Consider the following 26728-nt stretch of genomic DNA (forward strand, 5'->3'; position numbering starts at 1 on the left):
AGCCACGAACGAGACATGGGTGGACACGTGAGCATTTTAGCTTTAGCTAAACCTTACGTTCGGGTGGAAAAGGAAGGTAGAAGGGTGGGGAGGGAGGTGGATGCGACAATGCTTCATATACACGACTGATTGCAACTCATGCCACAAGTAAAAGCTTCAAATAATGGAGGGCTTCATCGGTGATGTCGAACAACCAGGACCAAGCAGCAAGGTGGGGGTGGAGATTTCAGTTTTGGGGGGGGGGGGGGGGGTGGCGATTTCGGGGGTGGAGCTTGGAAGGGGGGTTTTACGAGGTATTTTTACAAGGTACATAACATGACACGACATTTCTTTCAGATGTAAATGTTAGTAGTTTTCACTACAATATAAAATGGCTCGGATTCTGTTTTTATTTATTTTTTTTAAATGGATTTCATTCCATCATCACTGATGGCCAACTGACTGCAAACACTGAACCCAGATCAAATAATAATGGCACTTAGAGGTACGTTTTTATCTTGGCTTTATGATTTATGAAATGTGAAGTATACCTGTTTACAACTGTCTAGATGTGTTGTGTTAGAGCCAAGCACTAAATCACCTCAAGTGCCTTTGATCAGATCCACATGACCGTCAGTTGGAGTTTTGGGCGTTGATGTATGAGATTGATGATTCAGCAGTTACGTAATTAACATGAAACTTCACACAATTCAAACATATGAGATGTTATAAGGACAACATGAGGACAGTGTGAGAACTTTGAGGTTGTACAGGATATAGGTGAGCTCCGTTTTGGCAAATCTAATCAAATCAACAGCAGAAAAATGATCAACTATAATGAACCAAAGTGACATCAGACTAATCAGACTGACAATGAAGAAAAAGTCTCATTTTGGCAAATAGAGGCACACAGAACAGATATCCCAGTGAGTGTTCCAGAGCATTAGAGTTCTCATATCTATCTATCTATCTATCTATCTATCTATCTATCTAACTCCTTATTTATTGACTTTTATTTATTGTATCCCTACCTATTTATTTGTTTATTTACTTACTTACTTATTTCCTTCTTAACCCATTTATTTATTTGTTTACTCATTTACTTGATTACTTACCTATTTATTTATTTATTTATTTATTTATTACTTATTACTAGTTATTTATTTGTTTATTTACTTACTATGTACATATTTACTTAATGACGTACGTAACTGTATTTATTTACTTACTTCCTTATTATGTCATACTTACATGTTTACCTATTAAACTATTTATTTGGTTACTTATTTATGTATGTACAGTACAGCGCCCTCCATTAATATTGGCACCCTTGATAAATATGAACAAAGCTGGCTGGGAAAAATTGTAAATGGTAAATGGTCTGCACTTATATAGAGCTTTTATCCAAAGCGCTTTACACTGTGTCTCATTCACCCATTCACACACACACACACACTCACACACCAATGGTAGCAGAGCTGCCATGCAAGGCGCTAACTTGCCATCGGGAGCAACTTGGGGTTCAGTGTCTTGCCCAAGGACACTTCGGCATGTGGAGTCATGTGGGCCGGGAATCGAACCGCCAACCCTACGATTAGTGGACAACCCGCTCTACCACCTGATCCACAGCCGCCACTTGTCTTTATTGTTTAACCTTTTGATCTTTTGTTCAGAAAATTCAGAAAAATACTCTGCTCTCATGGATATCAAACATAACACAGGTTTATCAAAAAAATATCTTTGTTAAATATAGGTGTGCAACAATTATTGGCACCCTTATGAATTCATATGAGAAAAATACATTTGAAGTATATTCCCACTGATATTTTACATTTTTTTTTTTTTTTTACACCTGAGAGACTAGGAACAGGAAATTGTTCAACCATGACTTCCTGTTTCACAGGGGTATAAATATGAGGTAACACACAGGTCCAAATTCCCTTAGTCATTCATAACGATGGGTAAGAGCGAGGAATATAGCTGTGATGTGCAGCAAAAGGTTGTTGAGCTTCACACAATGGGGCGTGGCTATAAGAAAATAGCACAAGCATTGAAAATGGCCATTTCCACCATCAGGGCAATAATTAAGAAGTTCCAGTCCACTGGAAATGTTATGAATCGACCTGGAATTGGACGTGTGTCTATATCGTCTCAACGCACTGTGAAGAGGACGGTTCGAGTGGATAAAACATCTCCAAGAATCACAGCTGGAGAACTGCAGATGTTAGTTGTGTCTTGGGGTCAGAAAGTCTCCAAAACTACAATCTGAAGTCACCTACATCACCACAAGCTGTTTGGAAGGGCTTCAAGAAAAAAGCCTCTACTCTCATCCAAAAACAAACTCGAGCGTCTTCAGTGTGCAGACACTACTGGAACTTCAAATGGGATCGGGTTCTATGGTCAGATGAAACCAAGATACAGCTTTTTGACAATAAACACCAGAGGAGGTTTTGGAGCACACAGAGAGGTAGCCATATGGAAAAGTACCTCATGCCCACGGTTAAATATGGAGGTGGATCTTTAATGTTTTGGGGCTGTTTTTCTGCCAGAGGACCTGGACATTTTGTTAGGACACATGGCATCATGGACTCTATCAAATATCAACAGATATTAAATGAAAACCTGACTGCCTCTGCCTGAAATCTTCAAATGGGCCGTGGTTGGATCTTCCAGCAGGACAATGATCCAAAACATCATCAAAATCAACACAGAAATGGTTTACTGACCACAAAATCAAGGTCCTGCCATGACCATCCCAGTCCCCTGACCTGAACCCCAGAGAACACCTGTGGGGTGAACTGAAGAGGAGAGTCCACCAGCGTGGACCTCCAAATGTGAAGGATCTGGAGAGGTTCTGTATGGAGGAACGCTCTCAGATCCCTCACCATGTATTCTCCAACCTCATCAGGCGTTATAGGAGAAGACTCAGAGCTGTTATCTCGCAAAGGGAGTTAGCACAAAGTATTGACTAAAAGGGTGCCAATAATTGTTGCACACCTATATTTAACAAATATATATATATATATACACACACACACACACACACACATATCTAATATATATATATATATCTCAAATATTATAATATAAATTATTTATTTGTTTACTTATTAAAATAAGTATGTACATGTTTATTTATGTAACAATGTACTCATTTATTTACATACTTACTTGTCTATGTATTTCCTTAATTATACACTTAGTGTTTCGTGCTATATAAAGTGACTTGTGAAGGCTAATGAGCACTGAGGCTCGATCTATGAATATGCATGAGTAACTGGATGTGATTAGGAGAGGCAGAAAAATAACTCCATATTTATAAAGAATATACATAAAGCACTTTAGATTAGTTTCACAGACAATCTGGATTAATAAAGATCTTAAATATAAACCAAATAAAAATGAAGATGAAGTATTTTTTATGGACGAATCGTCAGTACAGACGTGTTTGATGAAATCACTAGGAAATCGTTTACCATCGTTTAATCACTCTAACCGCATCACACTCCAGATCTGAATGCCTCTCATCACCTCAGCACAGACGTTCCTGTGACATCTTTACATCTTCCTGTGACATCTCTGCACGTACAAACATCATACATACACGTACATCTACGTACAGTATATACAGCTACATCTATACACCTACATACAAACATCGACATCTATATCTACACCTATACATCTACACTCCTGCAGCGTCGGCCCCAAACTCACCTGTATCAGAAAGGTCCCGCAGGGAGCTACTGAGCGCGCTCCTCTTTAGCCCCTCCCCCATGGCATACGTGTCATCCAGGCTGGCGCGGCTCATGGTCCCGTTCCCAACCTCTTTCTTCAGACCGGACATGCTCTGGGACATACTGGGCCTCACCACACCTTTCTGTTTCTCCAGCTCGGCTGTGAACATAAACAACCTGCACGTTATCTAATATAAGTGCTATACAAATAAAACTGAACTGAAATAACACCGTCTATAATTCTTAAAAATCATCAAAAAAACATAATTCAAATAATTAAGTTGCGCAACACAAGTCACTTAAATCACTTTTGAATGAATTAATTTTTTTCTCCTCTCCATGTCTTAGGAGTGAATCTCTGGAATAATAATAATAATAATAATAATAATAATAATAACAATAACAACAACAATAATAATAATAATAATAATACATTCTAAAACATTTAAGCAAATGCTTGATTATCTCTAAATTCTAAACTGTCACAACTATTTCTACATTTTACTAAAACATTTAGAAATACATTTTTTAAATAAAATAAAGCTCAAATTTAAATAATGTACACGGAATAATTCTGATTAGTTGTAGCTGTAGGAATAAACTCTGTGCTGCTGTGCTGTAAATGTCCTCCAGGGAGCGCTATCTGACTGTGACATACTGCCTGTGTTAACCCTTTAATGTTTAATGCTCAGCTGCTGGGTGGAACACATTTATAATAATGAGGATATCTAATTTAATGGAAAATAACATTTTTACCACTTAGATTAGGTATATTACAACTCTAACATAATTTTGAAGAAAAAAAAGTATTATATATAAAACATATAAATATATATAAATATATAAATAAATGATATTAAGTATCAAGTATAATATTTTGGTCTCATTTGTTTAATTGGGTTCTCTTTATCCACCTTCAGGATTTGTGTGAAAATCTGAATGAATAAATAAATAAATAAAAATGTAGAAATTGTTTATTATTATTATTATTATTATTGAAAGTATTAAATGCTTAAGATCAGTTACAGCGATTCACAAATTGTGAAAGTGTAACCGTGGTAACCGTACACGTCGCTGTAGATGGTGCAGTGAAATAAAGACGTATTTCAGCGTGAGACAGAGACGTGTGATTAAACTTCGGTTCCACTGAGAACTTTTTCTCTGTTTTTCTCTGTTCAGATTTTTATCTTTTTAAGCTACGCTGACCTTTACGTTCCCTTTGACCTTTACGTTTACATGACCCTGTTTACGGTAACGTCCTGCGGTCCTGCTGAAACATCAGAGCTTCTTACACTCGATCCGGTACTTCTCCATCTCCTGGACCTCGGCGATGGACTCTCGCAGGTCGTCTGTGAACTTCTTGCGGTCCTGAGGGTTCGGGGCGTTGAAGATGATGAGGACCTTGACGTCAGCGCCCGGGATGGCCGACGTGAGCCGGATGCCGTTAGGGTAATCTAAACGAAACAGAAAATACCACATCGTCATAAAATACCACAACGACCAAGCGTCATTATTAGAATTCTTTACTTATAGACTGACATAACCTCATCGTATACCTGTCATTAACATTCCTGATGATATATATGTATGTTATATGTTTTGTGACATGCTAATTCTTTCCGAGTTTTAATAAAGAAGCTTTATTAGGACATGCACCATCGTTATTAAACAGCTGTTTCTATGGTTACATCTTTAATGGTCTGTTCTTATTGCTTTTAATTAAAAATAAAAACATTCCTTTCTGTGGAAATGATTTTCCTAATGTATAACGTACTAAATTATTTATCATGTATATGCTTGTTGTCATGGTTACAATCCAACACAGTTACACTAGAATTAAATAACATTAAATGTATCGTAGCATCAGTATAATTAGCGTAGATTAGCATCTGACTTTAGCCGCCATTACGTCTGCTCTCAACAATTACTGCTAACGCTAACTGTCACGGCAGCTCACGAGAGTGTATGACATCATCCTTAAAGGTTTATTTTGTGCCGTTTGTTTGCACAATATAATCGTTGTTATTATGTCTGCTCTTTTGCTAGCACTTTGCTAACTGAAATATCATCAACACACTGCATTTTGTAAAAAATTTATTTTGCGTCATATTTTTTCTAACATTACAAAAGGAACATGTTCTTTAGCGACTTCTTGTGAAATCCTGTGTGTTTATATTTTACTGTCATACTTTAGCTGTTTTTAGCATGCTAGCACTGCATAAACAGTTTAATGCTAACATATCTAAAATCTTTTCTTTTTTTAAATCATAATATTAATTAAGTCGAAGGATCTACATCTACATCAACACTGGCTGCATTTTAAAAATCAGTTCCTTCAATTTTATTTGTTTATTAATCATTTCCCTCCATGGCTAGTTTACTTCACTCATTAGCTAGCATTATATCCTAGCACCGTGTTAGCTTTAAGCCGTGACACAGCACTTGTGTGCTTGAATATAAATAAATCATTTATTATTTACAGTGTCGTTTTTATGGACTATTGAGTTTTTATTGTGATACAATAGTGTTAGCTTTGGCTAACTGTTAGCTGAAAGAATGTTAGCATTGGCTGTGTATCAGCATTACAGATCAGACCAGGAAATAATAAAAAGCTAATATGATTCAGGAATCGGAGAGAAAAACAGAAAGCTGGCCAAAAAAAGGGAAATAAAGACAGCGAGGTTATATTACTGCTGTCACACTCCACACTCTCATGACTTTTAATCTGATTTAATATGATTTAATATGTTTTAATATGCTAAGGTTGCGGTTGTGAAGACTGGGTTCCTGTATAGAGGTTAAAAAGTCTCACATTGGTTCTCGAAGAGCAGGACCTGCATGCCGTACAGAGAGAAGGACTGCCTGAGGCTGTACGTCACCGAGTTTTTCTTCTTCTGGAAAATTTTAGTTACCTACAGAATAGAGGAAGAGTGAACTGAAGACCTGAGTGAAGCGCTAACAGAAAGTGAAAACAACAACAACAACAACAAAATTATGAGTTTTTCTGAGCATTAGTTTTTACGGCTCTCACCACCAAGAGGTCGTTAAAGAGGAAGATCTCCCTCTGATGAAGGCCGAGTTTCTGAAGCTTGTTGGGGTCTGGTACTTCAAACAGCCGGCAATAACACACCAACCTCCGATGCGGGAGGGATAAAACCTAAACACACACACACACACACACAAGTCCCCATGAAATCAAAATTGAAGTTTTGTGGATTTTAGTTTGAATATGTCGGCCTTAAGGTTCTCTAGAAGCTCGTGCGCTCCAAAACAATGACAAAATTCGCATTTAGAAGATTTACGTACTCAAAATGTACAGTCTCTCTCCATACGATACGGATCAACCATTTTGATGACATCATTCTGCACTTCAGCTTCTCATCAGATTTTATGCCCAATCAAATGCTCTCTAGAATCTGAATAGTCCTGCCCCCAACATTATAGAAATCACCTTGCCGAAGCTGCCGTTGTTGAGCGAGAGAAATCGTATCAGAGAGCACGGGCTCGTAAATGTGTCTTTGGCTGTTCGAACACGCCATTATTATTATTATTATTATTATTATTATTACTTTTAGCATTATTAGTATTATTATTAGCATTGTTATTGCTGGTGCTCGCATCCATGGTACTAACTGTCAAGTACGGCTTAAGCTAAACGCTATTGGCTGTTAAAAAAGGGGAAGGAACTACTCATTATGTCCCAATCTGACTCCCTGTTTCAGTGGAAATTACATTAACACATCAAATAACGCTGTGCGTTTCAAGGCATTTCACAGCAACTGTTTTCATTTTGATATTTTCAATTGAAGAAACAGAGTGAGAGAGAGAGAGAGAGAGAGAGAGAGAGAAACTTACACATCCCAGACCCTGATGGAGAGATCCGATCTGTAAAAGCAGAGCGAAGAGAAAATGAATAAGGTGAACTCATAATCCAATTTTTTTTGCATGATTATGTAAATTTTGAAACTCATGCAGCGTCAGAGGGAGGAGTAACACGCCCTCAGAAAAGCGCTATCGACCCTCTTTCACATATATGAGCCCATGATTGCCGAGTGTCACTGTGATTGACAGGGGAGTGAGAGGAAGCCCCTCCCACCCACAGAGCACAGACAATTTTGCTCTCTTGGACTCCTGGTCACAGACGGGCGTGGCATCATCGGGATTTGATCTCGCTATAGACCATCGGGAAAAAAGAATGCTGGAAATGTGATTTTGAATAAATGATAACGTTTCTTATGAACATTTCACAGATTCATGGACAGGAACTGAAAGCTCATCGCTGGTCTTTGACCAGACAACAAAAGCAGAACCTTCTAAATGATACTCCGTATGAACGCAACTCCATCGGAACTTACTGGCTTCTTCCCGACGATCAGCTTCTCCACCTTCTGAACCTGAGAGACGTGGTCTTCGTTGGTCTTCAGCTCCTTCTCATGAATACGCTCGTAAATGCCAATCAGCATGTCCCGAGGGATGTCTTCACCATCATCCACTCCTGGTAATTCCAGAAAATTCAACAAATGAAATGGAGTAATGAAATAACTGAAATTTAGGAGAAAGTCCACGCCTGAAGCTCTACCTTCTTTATAAATAATTTCCTATCATTCTCCACTAGTGATGAAGATTCCACATGATCTCCTCACCATCTAATCCAATCTCTTCCACAACTCTTCTACTGCAAAGCAGTTCTGGAGAACTGGAGAACGTTCATACTCTTGCTCACCTCTGAGGTTCTTCACAAAATCCTCCAGTTTCATCTTGCGCTCAGGCTTCACGTTGGGGCTGTACATGTCCGTGTTGAGGAGGATGATGGCGAAGGCCAGGATGAAGATAGTGTCTGGGTTTCGGAACTGGCGCACCACTCCTGGGTTGCAGATGCAGTACCTCTGGCTGATGGGGGAGGGAAAAAAAAAAAAGAAACTTCAGAACTTCTGAAAAGAGTTACAGTCTATCTGCTAACCAGGTCACCATGGAGTGTTCAGAGTTCTCACCTGAAAGCCTCGATGAGGCGTTCGACCTTCTGCGCTTCCCCTTGGACTCGGATGTGCGCCTGGAATTTCCTGAGAGCTTCGTCCAGCTCCATCCCTGAGAAGTCCATCTCGTCCACCACGCAGCTGAACAAACAGCATACGATCAGTTAGAGGTCCATCAGCACAGATCAGTGCTTCAGCGCTAACCTGAATCACTCAACACTGCTCTGCTGAACGCTTCAATAAAACCAGACTTTGAAGTTTTGCAGAATGGAGATGTATGCTCACGAAGAAGAAGAAGAAAAATAAAACGTTTCTTTTCGCGGTTTTCTCATCCGGCTCATATCTGCTGGGAACGCTTGGGATTTCCTGATGAACGACCGGACGTCTGCGTGTGTGAAATCTAAGCAGCGTGGAAACCGAGTGAACAGCCGCCAGCTGAGGAGACGAATTCATTCCCAGAATGATTTGTACTTAATTAACCACACGCTGTTTGATTCAATACGACGGGAGTGTGTACAGGCATGCAGGAATACTCCGAGGACACGACGCTGACAGAGAGACTGTCCTAATTAGCGATCGGACGCAGTCTTCCCCCACGGACAGAGATTAAGAGCTGTATTTTGAGTTACGCACATTCAGGATTTAATCCTGAAATCCCACACTTCAGTATTCAGACCTCAGCTGTAACTACGGACGTAAGCGCTTTTCGGAACTTACGTGAGAGTTACACGCTCGGGGGCGGAGTTTATCTAAAACGGAGGCGTGTCTCAGCTACACTCGAGTCTGATCGCATGTTTCTAGCGTGATATCGGCCCGAGTGAGGAGCAGCGGTAAGTCCAGCGCCACCGTCTGACTGTTTGATGTAACTACACTCACACACACTATGGAATGTCAATCGAGGACAATATTAAATACATAAATATTACTCTATTCATTACTTAATAATATTGTCTATTTAAAATCCGTCAAAAGCTTCAGAGGAGACGCGTCTTAATCGGAGACCTGGTTTATCTGGAGGAGTGAATATTTTATGGATAAAAGGATTAACGGAGTTAAAGTTTCTTTGTAAGAGTAGCAGATGCGCGCTAGGTCAGATTATCCTTCACACCATGGACACATTTTTTCGTGGGATAAAATCTCTTACATCCTGCACATTACGCTTTCCTTCTTCAGTCTACATTTTCTATCCTTGATTTTTATTTTCAGGTTAAAAGGTGAGTGTTTAACTCTATTCATGGACTTTTGCACCTGTTTTGGGCGTGCCCGTGCCCGTGCCGTGTGACAGTAGACACCCAGGGCTTTATAAATTAGCATTTTTTCATGAGTATTTATTTTTTTACCTAGACTACTAGGTGTAAATGTTGTAATTGTATTGTGGCAGTTGTATGCAGTGTTTTTCTATCAAAAAGCTTTAGTTGTTTTGAGCGTTGTATCTCTGGACCAGTGTTATTGTGGAGAGGTGTGAATTTTTTGCCCAGCAGGGGGCTCACAGAGTCACGGTACTCTACACACAGAAACCCAACAGTGTCCTGACTTAATCTTATAACAGACTTGCAGAGATAAAATAATTCATTTGTTTATACTGTTCGAAAATGTCCTATTTCCATTTCTCCGGCAGGACGGAACGGCAGTGTACCGTGAGAAAGTGTTAAAGTTTGAAAAACTCAGTCTCGGATGCTTCTGGAGGTGTGAACTACACCTGACTCTGAATACCAGAAACTTTCCCTGCGTAAATATTGAGGTAATTTTCAGACTTAAGTCGCTGACTCTGAATTTGACCCTCAGACCCTAATACACCTGATTAATGTGAACACTCTACACAGTAAAAGTATTTTAAAAGAATAATAAATAAAACAAACACTCACTCTAAGACGTCCCTGTTGAATTGTTTTTGCCGGTTCCCCAGGAACTCGCCAATCATCTGCCGGCTCAGCCCTTTCCTCTGAAGTAGGAAGTGAGCCACGCCCACAGGTGTATCCGGAATGAACCCTCTCTCAGTCAGGTACTGAATGCCTTTCTCTGGCTTTCTGAAACAGGAAGAGAAAGATGATTATCAACATCTGAATCTCGACACTGAAACCTGCTCATTTCACTTAACAATAAAAAAAAACTGTTCTGACAAGCGTACAGTTAACCCTCATGATTTTAGCTCTCATTGCACTTTCACTGCATTTATATATATATATATATATATATATATATATATATATATATATATATAACCATTTTCTATGCATCTTACCATAACCTTTATATTTTCATTTATATTTCCATCGTATTTATATTTTCACATTTTATTTGATATGACCTCGTGCATTAAATGTGTTATACAAATAAATTTCCCTTAAAAATGTCACAGCGGTGAACGTACATGTCATTCCCATTCAATTCACCAAGACTCGCTGATCATTTATGTTCTACAGATGGTTTAACGTCCAGTTTTTCATTCTGACTCACGACACACTTGGAAGTAAACAGATAATGACGGAACCTACAGGTCTTACAAAACCAGACTCGTGCGAGTTTGGAGAAAGATGCGTTTGGATTATGGACGAGTAATGATGGAACGGCTTCACGAGCAAAACATTCTGCATTGTGGGAACATAGCAAGCATCTGATTAAAGGAGTATAACTGAACACGGAGGAATTAACACTCCACAAACATACACGCTGGTGTGGTTTTATCAGAGGAAGGAGTGTGAGTGCACAAAAACCAACATCCTTAAAAGAAATACTCTGAGGTTGTGTTTGTATAACGTTTATATTTTAGGATAAAAGCAGTTCAAATCGGCATAAATAAAGAATAATCAAAAGCACGTTCCCAAGTGTTTTACTCCCCTTACACCCCAACAAATAACATTTAATGTCTGAGAAACGAGTGAGTTCCTGTTCTCACTTATGTTATAGCAGCTACAAACACTCGTTCCCTCACCATCCCTCTCTCTATTCTCTCTCTCTATTCTCTCTCTCTTCATTCCATCTCTCTATTCTCTCTTTATTCCCTCTCTTCAAGTTAATAAGATAATCACAGTGGTGTTAGTGAGAAACAGTAAAGAAGTGTAAACTCCTCTGTGATGAAGATGTGGGAGAACTGAAAGTTCCAGCTTCACCTCTGAGCGTTACACAGCTCTACACTGGAGAACCTGTAGAAATGTTAACGTATCAGAATGAGCCTTAATTTAAACCTGTGATTTGTTGCAGCACCACTTTAATAGAAATGTAATAGAGAACATTACAATTAACCTTCTGACCAATCAGAATCCAGAATTCAGCAGCGCTGTGGTGTACTTTATTATGAGGGTACATACAGAACCTTCACTGGTTCCCCTACACTGAAGACTGGACCTTTTTAATGAACTCCATGCAGTCTGATTCACACACAAAGAATGTAATAAAATCTCTCCGGCTAGAAAACAATCCAGCTTCCATTTTATTGCCAGGACGTATTCGTTTCTCCGACATTGTCCTCCAACGCACAGAGCCGTTACAGTAAGTGTTTCTTTTTATTTCCCAGACATGTGGTTAGTCAATACTGCGGTATTTCATGAGCTAGTAAAAGTGATTCAACAGATTTTTTAAAACAAAGGGAGAAGGGAACTTAGATTCAGTAGATTAGAGTTATTGTTAGTCACGTTACACCTCCAGTGCAATACTCGTGTCTAGTGTACACCAATTTTTCTCTTTCTTACTTATATTACATATTGTGTGTCGTCTATTGTATTTTTATTTCGATCATTTGTTTAAGCTCTTGTGTGTGATTTGTATATTCTGTTACCCGAGCCTTTCCATAAGCATTTCAGTGTACATGTGTCTTCACATACTATCATGCAAATGATCAATAAATGTGACGTTTCTTTTCACCGGACTGAAAAAAGTCGCACTAAAGTGTTCAAGATTGTTTATCTTTCAGTCCCAGAGTCCTTGCTATGAAAATAAATATCTATAAAACAAATAACACATCATAAACTTTTGCTGCATTTTCTTCCTGTTCCTATCTCTAGAGACCTTTAAAAAACATTTTCCAGAACCCCTGGAAGGTGAACCCTGACGTCTGCACGTTTTAGCCATCATGAGTGATATAATGATGTCTGGTTTTCTCGAACATTTCACTGAACCAGTTTCCAGAAACCAGTCGCTCTTTGCTTCTCCAAAACCTCCACAATGAAGCTCTGAAGAATCCAGAGACATTTTTGAGAGCTTATACACTCAGGAACTTGTCGAGACTGGAATGTGTTTGTTTTGATTCTCATTTGCAGTGGATCGGTGCGCTGAATACTTCCTGTATATTTACACTTACTGTATTTTTCCTAAAGGCGCTGACAGTAAAACAGAAGTAAGACTGTCGCATGTTGGGCTTTTACGTAAAAAGGATCACAAACCATCGTTATAACCTCATGTACAACCTACAAGAACAGAATGTTTCATTGTGATGCGTTAAAATTAAACTCCACCCTGAAATATGTTTATTTTGGAATATTTGTGATGTGTTTAGTGAATCTGGTTCCAGTGTGACGTTGGCGCAAATGCTGAACTCAACGTCCCAGAATGCACTGCAGCTATACGACACTGAGTTACAACAGAAGCTCAGCCTAGCTAGTTAGCCTTGTACGAGATGACGAGTGCGATGATAGCGGTATTAGCATGAAAGGTGAAGCTTTGTGAAGATAAATGGTCTGCACTTATATAGCGCTTTTATCCAGAGCGCTTTACACTGTGTCTCATTCACCCATTCACACACACACTCACACTCACACACACACACTCACACACACACTCACACACACACTCACACACACACACCAATGGTAGCAGAGCTGCCATGAAATGCGCTAACTTGCCATCGGGAGCAACTTGGGGTTCAGCGTCTTGCGCAAGGACACTTCGGCATGTGGAGTCACGTGGCCCGGGAATCGAACCGCCAACCCTACGATTAGTGGACAACCCACTCTACCACCTGAACCACAGCCGAAGTTGATCTGTTTGAGCAGAGTACGGTACAGACGACGAGGTGAGAGAGCTGGACAGAATAAAAGACTAAAGCGCCGCTGCATTGCAACACTTTAGGCAGAAATGACAAAAGAGCGGACTAAATCCCACTGCACTAGTACCGACGAAACGCACTGTGGGTAATGTAGGAACACACTAATCGAAGTTAAAGTAGAGAAACATGTCTATGTCCATGAAAGACGTTTAAACTCTTGGACGCTGTCGAAGCTCACATATTAACTCTACAGGTTGTTTAGGGTGGAGTTTTCCTTTAAGCATTTGGACGGAAAAGATAATTCAATATCAGATAAACAAATCGCTTAAACGAATCTACTCCAGAAGCCTATGTAGACCAATTCACTCCATTTTTCCTGCTCCAGCAGTAAGGAGGACAATACGTACTTGTTGAAGAGGTTGAGGCCTATGCGGTAGTGCCGCTTGCGGATGACGTCGTTGCTGAAAGCCGGAGAATCCCAGCTGTTCCGTGTCTCTTTGTGGTACGTTTGTTTGCTGAGCGTCTGCTCCCTCATGCTGTCCCGAGATGACTCCGAGCTGCAGTTGATCGTGTCGGTGGAGTTTGAAGTGCTGTTGATGCTGTCGTTGTCCCCGTCAGAAAAGTCCGATTCTGATTTGCTCTGTCGGTTCCCGTTGATGGCCAGATGGCTCTCCAGCTGCCGGTGCCGGTGCCTGATGGGATCCTCATCCCGGGACAGGGAGGACACTCTAGGAGGTAGACTGTGCGTGATGTGTTTGGGACTGGCCTGAGGTCCAGCCGTGGTCCGTTCATAAACGTTCTGCCTCTTGACCGAGTCGATCTCCGAGCGGTCGCTCATTTCGAGCGAGCTGTCACTGGGAGGTTCGATGGTCAGGAGCGGGAGACGGTCAATGCGAAGCCGTGGCTCCTGACAATCTGTGGACGGCGTGCTCCGGCAGCTGGTATCCGTGTCTATTTTTTCATCTTTGGTGTCCATGGGCCAGTACTCCTGAGATGAGTTGATGGCGTGATGATCGGACTCGGTGCTGGACGGTGGATCCACCGTATGCGAGAGCTGAGTAGGAGGACAAAGATCCTCCTCATCGATGAACAGCGTCACGCCGCTGTAGGACGCCATCATCTCATCCAACTTGCGTCGATCAGAGCCGTTAGTCGGTTTTACCTGATAGGACAGTTCACCTTGCATGTCCTGAACCTGCTCCGGTTCCTGGTCCTCTTCTTCATGGAGACTACGACAATTCAGAGCATCGTCGATGGATTCAGCCAGTGATTTGACCTGCCGAGAGAAAGCGTCCTCAAGCTCTGTAATAGTGTCACTGAGGTCATTCGGAGCCGAGGGTGCATCCACGTGTAGGGGAACCATATCTCCACACTCGATCTTCGCTACAGGTTCCGTCGGAGTTCCTTCCTCCGTCAGAGATAACTGTTTCCCATCGAAAAATGAGTTTGTGGCTTTTTCAGGTCCCTCAAAAGAAAACTGCATTCTCATGTTGGACAGAACGATGCGCCTCGACATCCGATTCTCAGACATGGAACTTCTGAGACGCTCAAAGTTCTTGTTCATTTGGTACTGCCGGAATGCCGTCTGAATGGTGCGAGCAGCATGTCGACTGATGAAGCGCCCGCCGTACTTCCTCTCTAACATCTCCACCTGAAAGAACCGACAGAACAGATTAAGAAGAAGAAGAAGAAGAAGGAAGAAGAGGAGGTCTCTGTAGATGCACACACATGATTTTTATTTTCAGCCTTACCTGCTTGTCCTGCAGATCTGTAGAGAGCTCATAACTCTCGGAGAGCGAGCGCGAGCGTTTGATGGCCTCTTCCTCGGCTTGCTTGCGGAGGATGGACTGCGAGTGCTGGAGTTTGGGCCTCCGTGGACGCTGCGGACCGGCCTGGGCGTTTTGGCCGTACCCTAAGCCTTCAAAATGGTCCGGGCTGACGGACGAGCTGTGGGTCAGGGGGCCGTAACCCTTACCACGGTCCAGGGAGGAGGATGGCTCACTGCTCTGGACTTCCCCCTCCACACTGTGAAAGGAAAAAACATACATTCATTTTTATTCTGCATTCGAAGACAGTTCTATGAAGAGAAAAAAAAGATCTGGAAGTATTGAACTATTTTCTGCACCAGTACCCACACCCACAAGAAACGATGGCTCATTATACAACAACAACAACAACAACAAACTTATTGGGAATAGATATTATACATTTTCTGTGTCTACAAGTTTTGATATGTTGGGTTCTCCTCCTTCTTTACAATCAATAATCGTTTCAGCATATTTTCATATTCAGTTCCTCGACTGCTGTTGAGCTAGTGAAGCAAGACGGATGGAGAAATTTCTCCTTTTTATTGCTCCTCCTCCTACGCTAGTGCAGCGTGTCAGGACAGCAAAAAGACCAAAATAGATTTCACATAGATAACAAAACAATAACAAACTCCATCACTGTACCAGTATAATATCTATATTCATTTGTAAAATAAAAGAATAAAACACACAAACAAGGAGAAAGTGAGTTTCTTTCACGTCCCGGTTTGTAAATGACCCCACGTAGGGTCACGACCCCTGGTTTATGATTTAGGAACCACAAACATTACAGTCAACAGCAAATCCATCATTGAGATGAATTACAGGACGTACAGAAGTCTCTCTAGTTCAATTAAAGCTGTGTGCGTTCACGTGTATGTGATTAACATATCTTCTGTGCATGATCGGTTAAACTTTTACTCACTCACTCTTACTCTCCACAGGTCGTCTTCCAAAGAAAGAACTTCTACCACCGAAGAACTCGCAGCTCTTCCTCCAAATCTTATCAGCCATCACGAGAGCAAAAAAAAAAAAAAACGTCCAAAGTACAATGCTGAGGAAGTCTGCTGTGATGAAACCAGACCCAGGACCAATCATTTACTCACACCACTTCATCATGTCTAACGCTCGCTCTGAACCTCACTTTGGTTATTCAAATCTGCAGTTAGGTTCACGCTGGAGAAGAGGACATTCCCCAGAAACAGCTGAAACAAGCTGCTTGATGTCGTAACATGCTGATCTGTCAGAAGCGTTCAGGTTCAGAGCGTTGTATCTGTGTAAACAAGGAACTTTCACTTTGAAACAGGAGACGACTCCGCCTCGGCCGCAATGCAAATCAGACACTCCTTCTTGCCCATGTGTCCAAACGCCATTAACCCTTTCATGCATGGCTTCCATTCTCAAAGGTCACCAACATACAACTGGGTTTTTTTAATATATATATACGATTTAAATCACCTCCATACTTCTGATGTGTTATACACGAAATTATTTTTAAATCGCTCCATTTTTACCGAGTGTTCCTCTTCCCAATCCAACACGGCGACTTTATCAGAAGCGTCACGACTCACACACTTCTGTCTAAACAAATATTAGCTTTTTAAAATCTATTTATTTTTCATTTCACACCCGCGTGACACAATCGTTGTGCTGCACGTATACTTCAGCACAAACACTGCTTTTTTTCAAATATTTTTGGCATCAAATGAATAAATAAAATGATTGTGTAACATTTTAGACTTAACAGTCAATAGTTAAAAGTTCTTACTAGTACAAATAACATGGAAAATTATGCAAAAATGATTTAAAAATAAATAAATAAATAGTTTAAGCTAAGAACAAGTGTATTACGTAGTTGGAAAAAAAAAACGAAACAATTTTTGTCTTCCGGTCCAGAACGCTTGTTTTCATTTGGAATGTTATAGCCACGCCCCCAACGCCCCATCACATCCTCTTTAATCATTATAAAGAGAATCACGTTTATACACTTTCAAGCGGTCGAACATCTAAGTGATGTCATGACAGTCCTTGATCATGCTAACTCTAGATGAACCACCATAAGTTTGGGGGCGGAGCTTTGTGTGAATGGGTGGGGAAAATTAAATTCTTATTCAAATCCACCCATTTAACCGTTCACAAATTTCACCCAGTGCGCCTTTTAAAAAATGTTGTAAGTATTTTTCAGCAGTAATATTTTAACTCGTGCTTTAATTCCTGTTAACTCCAATGCTGCTGCTTTTTTGTTTGTTTTTTTGCATGCAATTATTGTGCAATAAAATCATATATTATTTATAATTTATGCAGGAAAGGGTTAAATGTTCCACAGTTCTACACAAGATTTCCAAAAGGATGAAGGATTTAGTGTAATATTATCATTTTAACGTTACAATATCAACAACATTCATAATTAAATCCTATTTTTCATTCAATTAAATTTAAAACAATCTGCAACTTCTCTAAATACAAACTCAACGGTTCTTCAGTTCTTCAACGGTTCTCTAAGGGTTCACTGAGTAATTAAGGGTTCTGAGCATCCTACCTCGGAACCTTTCTTACACGGAAACACTGTTGTTGAAGGGTTCTACATGGAACCTTTACCGGTTCTTATAATTATTTCTAATAAATACGTGTAAGAGCATACTTGTACAAACTTCTACTGAATACTTCTAAAAGTGTACTAGAACCCTACAACCAAAGCTTCCCATATCATCAGAACGAGTTCCAACCCTTTCAGTAAAACACTCTGCTATAGATTTCTACACAAAACCTTTAAGGTACTTAAATATCCTTCTAATAAATACTTCTAAAAGTATATTTTTAAATACCTACTTTTTTTGGACATACTTTAGATGAATACTTCTACAAAATACTTGTAAATGTTTACTTTACATATTCTAATAATTACTTTGATGAGTGTACTTATACATGGCTTGTTTAAACATACCTCGAATAAATACTATACTTCGAACAGTGCACTCGTTTGAACTTTCTGATAAATAATTAGGGAACGCTTTATAATAACAGGACCTGAATCATCATGCATTAATACCTGAAACACCTGAACTCCTCATTAGTTCATATTTAAGTCAAGATTAATTCAGGTATTAGTGCGTGATTATTGTAAAGTGGTATCGATAATTCTGATAAAGTGAAGTACTTAGACATATATCTAATAAATACTTCTACAAGTCCGTTTGTACATACTGCGAAAAAACACTTCTAAGAGTGTACTTAGGGTTAGGATTTATAATAACTCAGTCCACAGTAAGAGATCAGATTAGATTAGGACACTGCAGGATAATAATTAAAATGAAACCGTGTGTGTGTGTGTGTTAGAGGTGAAATACAGGAACAGAGGCATGATGTAAAGTAAGTATGTGAGTGTTAGTGTTGGTGCGCTCTTCTGTCATAAACACACAGTTTACTAAGTGACTTTAACGCTATACAGAGTGGAGCACCGGGTTCTTACTTTCAGATACTGAACTGGACTGAACACTGATAGCAGCCTCTGTGTGTGTGTGTGTGTGTGTGTATAGTGTGTGTATAGTGTGTGTGTGTGTGTGAGAATTTTAAGCCACTTATGACACTCTGCAATTCACTTTCACACTTCTTGCATAATCGCTGATGGGCTGAAACTCCTCCACCATCTGCCACATCAAACTGTGATGCACAGCGCTCTCTCTCTCTGTGTCTCTCTCTCACACTCTCTCTCTCTCTCTCTGTCTCTCGCTCTCTCTCTGTGTCTCTCTCTCGCTCTCTCTCTCTCTCTGTGTCTCTCTCTCGCTCTCTCTCTCTCTGTGTCTCTCTCTCGCTCTCTCTCTCTCTGTGTCTCTCTCTCGCTCTCTCTCTCTCTCTGTCTCTCGCTCTCTCTCTCTCTGTGTCTCTCTCTCTCACGCTCTCTCTCTCTCTCTCTCTGTCTCTCGCTCTCTCTCTGTGTCTCTCTCTCCCATCAACCTTCCACCGATTCATCTGGCAGACGATTTCATCCCAAGAAGCAAACACAAGCACACAGCTAAGCTTCAGAGGCCCGACTTGGCGATCATTAGCCCAGAACCTAGAGAAGCGAGAGGAAAATGGAAAAGGACTCTCGCTGTTCTTTCTTTCTTGAGCGTTTCTGTTGCGCTTCTTGCAGCCCGTCAACACGTCATGAGCATACCTCACGCGTTAATCAGGCTGAACACAACCGCCTTCATCTCACTGACAAGCACAAATTTAACTCGGGGAATCTGAGAGCTGCCACGGCTGTCTCGCTCGGCTGTGGCACAGCACTGTTCCCGTGCTCGGCTGAGGACGTCGCTCCGCCTGCTTGTTTCGTCATTGTCACTCCCCCCTGGCCTCGCCATGGTTGTCAACCCCCCCACCCCCGGCCTCGCAGTTGCTGTCGCTCCCCCCTCAGGCCTCGCTGCGGTCGTTGCTTTGAACCTCTCGGACTGGTGGTGCTTCAGGAGCCGCTCCTTAGGTGGGGAGCTCTGTCATGGCCCCCCAGGGACAATTCCATCTTTGGCCACCAGAGGGCACCCTGACTGCCATTGCAGAACAACTTCTTCTGTTGTCTCTCAACATTTCGTGCCTTAACTATTCTCATGTGTTTTCATTTTCCTGATTGATTAGTGCTCTATTTGAAGTTCCCTGGTTTTTCTCCTCGTGTTTGTTTCCCTGAGCCTGTTCCCTGTGTCTGTCTGCAATAAAAGAAGTTCTGCATTTGTATCTGCCTTCATGCACTCTCATCATGACATCCCCTTTGTTTTTCATCTTTTGGATTATGTCCAAGATTTTTTCTGGGTGGCGTGTTTGCTGTTAGACTAGATACGGATCTTCTCCAGCCCTGACTCTTCGTATCATTAATGACTCAGCGTGCTTGTGCTTGGCGTATTTTTAATCTCATTAGATTCTCCAGTGTTGGATGTTTCTTGAAGGTTCTCTGCTTTTTTTTCAAACTTTAATGGCCTTTTTACAGTAGTCATCGAACCATGGACTGGTCCTGCGACTTGGCAACTTGGCTTTGATGATGTCCTGGGGCAGCTCATGTTACTGATGAAATCTTTGAGTTTCTTACTCTTCACATTAGTATAGTTTCCTCCACATAAATGGTTGTGACCGTTGAAATCTCCCATAATTATGTAGGGGTTTGGTAGTTGGTCAGAAAACTTGTTTAGGACTAGGAGTGTCACAGGTACGTCTGGAGGTCTATAAATAGAATACAATGAGTTAAACATAGTGCTATTGCCTGTAGGTTAGTGTTGACTGTGATCTGTCTCTGAATAACATCATGTCTAACTAAGAAGGTTGCTCCACCAGTGGGATGATGTACAGTTCCAATCAGAATGATTCAACCCCCATTGCAAATCAGGTTTACTGTCAAAATTTACAGACTTTCAGCTGTTTGCAATGAACAAATCCAACAAAAGTAATTGAAGTTCAACACAACAAGTGTTTTTCCCCAAATTCAACTGAAAATGCAACTTATAATGACTGCTCCAGTTTCAAAATTATTCACCCCCCTGAATAGAATTCCTCACAACAGCACAAATATGCAGAACAGGTGTTGTCTCAAGCACACCTGTTGCTAAACTAATCAAGGGTTTCATTAGCTGCAGCAGGTGTGCTTGAGCTGGAACACATGAAATACCTGAACTGGCTGGGGGTAGAAAATGTATGAAATACCTGGCCGGGGCAGAAAAAGGAAGCTATTAATGGCTGCACGCAGATTTGTGAGAAGGCAGTTTATGAAAAAACCCTTGAGTGACTGTAAAAGACCTGCAGCGGGACTTGGTGTAACAGGCACTGAGGTTTCAGTGAGCACAGTAAGGTGTGTACTAAACGCAGAAGGTTTCCATGCCAGAACTCCAAGACGTTCACCACTACTGACCCAAAAGCACAAGAAAATTCGACTCAAAAGCATATAAATAATCCACAGAAGGTTTGGGATTCTGTTCTGTGGAGCAATGAAACTAAACTGGAACTTTTCAGCACGATGGATCAGCGGTACGTCTGGAGGAAGAAGAATGAAGAAAGAACACTCTGTCCACAGTCGAGCATGGTGGAGGCTCGGTGATGCTCCGGGGCTGCTTTGCTTCCTCTGGCACTGGAAACCTGCAGCGTGTGGAAGGCGAGATGGATTCATTGAAGTATCAGGAAATCCTAGGAGAAAACATCACGCCGTCTGTGAGGAAGCTGAAGCTTGGGCGTCACTGGACCTTCCAACAGGACAATGATAACAAGCATACCTCAAATTACACCAAGGCTTGGTTACAGAAGAAGTTCTGGAAGATTCTACAGGGCATCACAGTCACCTGACTTGAACCCCATAGAAAATCTCTGGTGGGATTTGAGGAAGGCGGTTGCAGCACGCAAACCCAAGAATATTACTGAACTGGAGGCCATTGCTCATGAGGAACGGGAGAAGATTCCTCAGGAACGCTGCCAGAAGCTCTGCATCTCGTTTGCAGCAGGTCATAACAGTAAAAGGAGCTCTACTGAGTACTAAAGATGCTCGCCATGAAGGGGGGGAATAATTGAGACTGGAGAAGTCATTATAAGTTGCATTTTCAGTTGACTTTGGGGAAACCACTTGAAGCGTTCATCATGTCGAACTATTTTAATTGCTTTTGTTGATTTGTTCATTGCAAACAGCTGAAAGCTTTTATTACCAATTAGTTGTGGTTTTTAACTCGTTAACCAGGTCATATCTGCTTGGTACTCAACCGTGTGCTTGGCCAGTAACACCACGGAGGCAAAGGATTTCTCAAAGTGGAAAATCGGGAGCTTCTTCGCATGCTTCTACATTGTTTGCAATGTCCATCTTTAGATGTATGGCTTTACACTCGTGTATCAGACGCGATGTAAAAACTCACAACTGTATTCCGTAAAATATAGAATGCGTGAACAAACCACAGGAACAGAATAAAAGCTTGGTATTTTTTCAATAAGAGGAACCATGTTCCAAATACAAGTCAGTTTTCATTTACTCAAACACACAGATGTGATGAAGCAGAAAGGGATGCTGGGATGCAACCAATCAGAAAGCTTTAACTCAATTTAACAGTGTGGAAATCAAACGCAGGAGTTGAGAGTACGAGGATACAACCAACTTCACGCTGTTTACGTTCAGTGGAACCATGTGTGGTTCTCTTCCCACCCAGGAGGAATCCTTTACAGGAATTATACACTGCGTGTGTGTGTGTGTGTGTGTGTGTGTGTGTTAAAGTAAAATATTGATGAAATGTAGTTAGGGTTAGGGTTGAAGTTGATTAATTTCTTCTAACAGAATGTCCCTAAGTGCTTTATTCCTCTTACACCACAGCAGTTTGCCATCAGCATTTAAAAACGACACGACGGACTTTTGTCTGTTTATAGTTACATTTAATGTTCGTGAAACGAGTTAGTTCCTCTTACGTTAGTTGTCATTTACGTTACAGCAGCTATAAACAGTCTGAGCCTATCTTTATTTTCTCTCTTGAAGTTAATAAGACAAAACTATGCAGCTTGTCATGTTAGTGTAAACTCCTCTGTGCTGAAGATGTGGGAAAACTTAAAGTTACAGCTTTACGTCTGACTGTTACACAGCGCTGACACTGGAGACTCCTTCCATACATGTTAATGTTAGTACACATCTCCTTACTTTAAGAAAACCTCACCATATCAGCAATTTTCTGACCAATCACAATCCAGGATTCCATAGTTCCATAGGATAAAGGTGAAACTCATATATTTATAAAACGATTTGGAGTTGCGCGTCTCTGATGGCGTACGGATAGGGCAAAACACTTCAGTAACATGTAAAGTAACCGGAACTACTTTTTACAGTTTGACAAGTTGAATAAAAGTCCATAAGAACAGCTTTGGTAAGACTTTCTCTCATGTCTGTCTCATCTGAACACCGGGAATTGTTCCTGTCCATTATAAGTCTATTACCAGTGCGTTTGGAGTAAACACATGTTCTGTTCTTCTCTCAGTGCAGGGAAACGTGCTGAACTTCTTCAAACCTCGAAGACCCTCAGAGCTCTCTGTGTTTTTCCCCAAAAGCCAGCTCACCTTCGGAACACGCCAAGGTCGGAAAGAGAACATTACGGAAAGAACAGCTGTTTGAGGACGTGACTGAGGAAGGACAATGCCTCACATAACACCTCTGCTACACACGGCTTTTAATAACTTCACATCAAAATTCTCCACACTCCTGACTTTAACTAATTTAACCCCTCTGACAGCTGCCAAGTTTTAACACACGGCAGAGAGCATGTTCCAAAATCCTGCTTCGTTCTGAACTGGAGAAAATCGCAAAGCAAGCATGTCTAATATGACATAATTAAATGCTAAGTATCTTTTGTTTTATTACATCTCCTGGAGCATGTGTTAAAATTCTTTCCAGAAGAATCTGACCTGTTTAGACCACCACAAAGAGCATAAATACACAATAAAACCATAGCAAACAAAAAAAGCATTATATAAAGCTTTTATATATATATATATATATATATATATAATGTAGAACCTTATGTAGAAGTTGTAATTAGGATAAATAACTGGAAAACCTACAAGAATTTCCAATTCAAAGCCAACGCTGAAGGCAGGAACTTTATTTCTGGTCGTCACCTCTGATGAGTGAATCTGGTAATACTTAACTCTCACAAGTCAGAGTTCTATAGGAGCGCAATAAATTCACTGGAATGATTAACATGATAGGAATGTTTGGAAGGCCATGTGTTAGCAAAAAAAAGAAAAGGGGGTTGTTCCATTTCCCGTGTAGAGGTGGGAGGTTGAGGTGCCACGCTCAGTCGGACGTTTGCTTCCTAACAGGACGGAGAGAGGATGCTGAGGCAAGCAGAGGCCAGGATCGGGTTTATCCAGCTGAGCGAACTCAAACATTCCTCCAACTCTTCCTCCACCTTCCCCCTGAGCACTCCCTAGGGTTCCAAACGAGCAGAACTTGGGGTTAACATCGGGAAACTTTCCAACATTCCCAGTCGGATGAATAAGCAAAGTATCGATGGCAGGAGAGGGAAGGAGTGTGGAAGGGGGAGCAGGAACAAGTCCATGGGAGTTCTGGGAATCCGGCCTGTTAATGAACAGCAGGCCTGAGCTTTGTGTGTGTGTGTGTTAGAACACATCTGTCTGTATAATCACCATCCAGCATTTCAGCATCTGTAAGTGGTTCCCCACATGTTCCCAAAGAAAGGTATATACGCTGATGTGAGCGATGTGATGCTCGACTATGAAGGTTATGAAGGCACTACATCCATAATGCAAGACATCTGCTAAGTGCTATCACTCAGCACGCACACACACACACACACACACACACACACACACACACACGGAAAAGATTAACGGCAGAACTTCTGTTATCTGAATTGTGTTGATTGCAATTTAAATGTGTGTTAAACACAGATTAAAATATTTAACCAGCATCACAATAACCTTGAGACTTTGTGAACTTTCACAACTTTTAACACTTTGTAAAGGTTCTCTGAATGGTTAATGGTTCTTGTGATATAAAGGGGTTCTACATGGAACCTTTTGTGAGATAGAAACCTTGTATGTACAGGCTGGTTGAAGAAAGACTGGACATATGTTAGTAATTTACACTCTCAAAAAATCCAAAAAACAGAATTATACACTTCAGGATACAAACTGGAGTGATATTCTCAAACCACTGGGGTAAAGTCCTCCAGTTATTATGCTGACACCCTTGAGTCATTGGGGTGGAACCCACTAGTCATTGGGCTAAAATACTCAGGTTACTGGGTGGTAGCCCCCAGTCATTAGCATAAAAACATTGTCACTGGGGTAAAAAGTTCCAGTTTACTATTGTGGTAACGAGTCATTGAGAATAAATCCATTGCAATAAAGTCATTGGGGTAAAATACTTAAGTTATTGGTGTGACACGCTTCCAGTTTTTGGGATGGTACCCTTGAGTAATTGGGATGGAAACTTCAAGTCACTGGGGTAAAATCCCCAAGTCACTGTGGTGGAACCTTGAAGTCATAAGGATGGTACTAACATGTCATAGGGATAAAAACTTCCAGTCATGCCCTTCCAATGATTCCCTTGAATTATTGGGGTAAAATCCTCAAGTCATTACGGTGACACCCTCCATTATTGAAGTGGTACTTTCAAGTCATTGGTGTGGTAATCTCATGTCATTGGAATAAAAACCTGCAGTCACTGGCTTAGTACCCACAAGTCATTGGGGTAAAATCCTCAATCATAGAGGGTAAAAAAACACAAATTATTGGGGTGGTTCCCCCAAGTCACTGGTGTAGTATCCTCAGAATGACATCTTATGCACGTTTAAGTACTCTCTTAGAAAAAAAGGTTCCATCTAGCACTATAAAGAGACTAGTTGAACTAGACTGACTCACTGGGAAAACTTAAAGGGTTTTATGTAGAACCTTAGAAGCTAGAACCATTCTTTTCTATGTTTTAATTATTCAAAAACGTTTCAAGCAGAACCCAGTTAGAAAGCTAGAACTATTTTTTTAAGAGTGTAGTGTACATTTAAAACCTGTAAGTAATTCGACCCCTGAGTGTACCCTTACATTATCTGCCAGTGTATGAAGTGATAGAAATGACTCCTATATTCCTGAACCTTCTCCAACACATGAATAATGTCTAAATGTTTTTAATAAGAGACGTGAGTCATGGCCTTGTGACTGAAACAACCACAAACTCTAACACGACAATACGACGGCCGGTTTTTTAGACGAGCCGTGGCCAGCTTGCGAGAGACAGCATGGAGTAACGTAGTTGGCAAGAAGCTGTGATGGAGCTGGCAGGGCAAACGATGACGGCCAGACATTATGCAATCGGCAAAAAGGCACCGTTCGTACAAATCGGCTTTTCTTTCTGATCGGTCCCGGACTTTGGGATGAGGATGTAAAGCTGCTTGTTGTGCTGGAGCGAGTTTAACGTCCATCTGTACTTGAGGAAGCACGAGAGTTCCCTTATGCAAGCTGTTTCCTGATCTGGCCTGGCACGAGTGAAACCTGACACTGTTATGTCCAATATATCATGCCGAGAATTTAAAAAAAAGCTTGTATGTAGCGGACTCAAAGCTGCTTGGATGTTTCTTGGTTGAAGGACAACATTTCAAGCTCTAATATAGAGCATGTTCTGTCGTAGTATTTTACCCAGCATGCAGGCATGGGCAGAGCCAGATTTAGACAGCGTCAGATAGATGCTTTAATAAATAAACCATAAAGTCTCTCTTGAAATATCTCTCTTTTCAACAAAGCCTGATGCTATGCATTTTC

General features: G+C 40.9%; 1 protein-coding gene across 4 annotated transcripts in view; it reads right to left on the bottom strand.

Moving 5' to 3' along the window:
- LOC128619535 (IQ motif and SEC7 domain-containing protein 1-like) overlaps positions 1–26728 on the bottom strand; it is a 60467-nt gene that overhangs the window by 9516 nt on the left and 24223 nt on the right. For 2 of the 4 annotated variants that reach the window (XM_053643765.1, XM_053643767.1), the window contains exons 2-12: positions 15422–15695; positions 14078–15321; positions 10555–10716; positions 8708–8830; positions 8440–8606; positions 8072–8211; positions 7572–7601; positions 6748–6873; positions 6529–6628; positions 5009–5170; positions 3697–3876 (exon numbers count right to left, since the gene is read on the bottom strand). In XM_053643765.1, coding sequence (XP_053499740.1) covers positions 3697–3876; positions 5009–5170; positions 6529–6628; positions 6748–6873; positions 7572–7601; positions 8072–8211; positions 8440–8606; positions 8708–8830; positions 10555–10716; positions 14078–15321; positions 15422–15695 — 2708 coding nt within the window. Of the gene's footprint in view, positions 1–3696; positions 3877–5008; positions 5171–6528; positions 6629–6747; positions 6874–7571; positions 7602–8071; positions 8212–8439; positions 8607–8707; positions 8831–10554; positions 10717–14077; positions 15322–15421; positions 15696–16400; positions 19651–26728 lie in introns of those variants that run through there. The other 2 variants (XM_053643764.1, XM_053643768.1) reach the window with 2 other exon arrangements.

Source organism: Ictalurus furcatus, chromosome 15, assembly GCF_023375685.1.
Source record: "Ictalurus furcatus strain D&B chromosome 15, Billie_1.0, whole genome shotgun sequence".
Taxonomy (NCBI): Eukaryota; Metazoa; Chordata; class Actinopteri; order Siluriformes; family Ictaluridae; genus Ictalurus; species Ictalurus furcatus.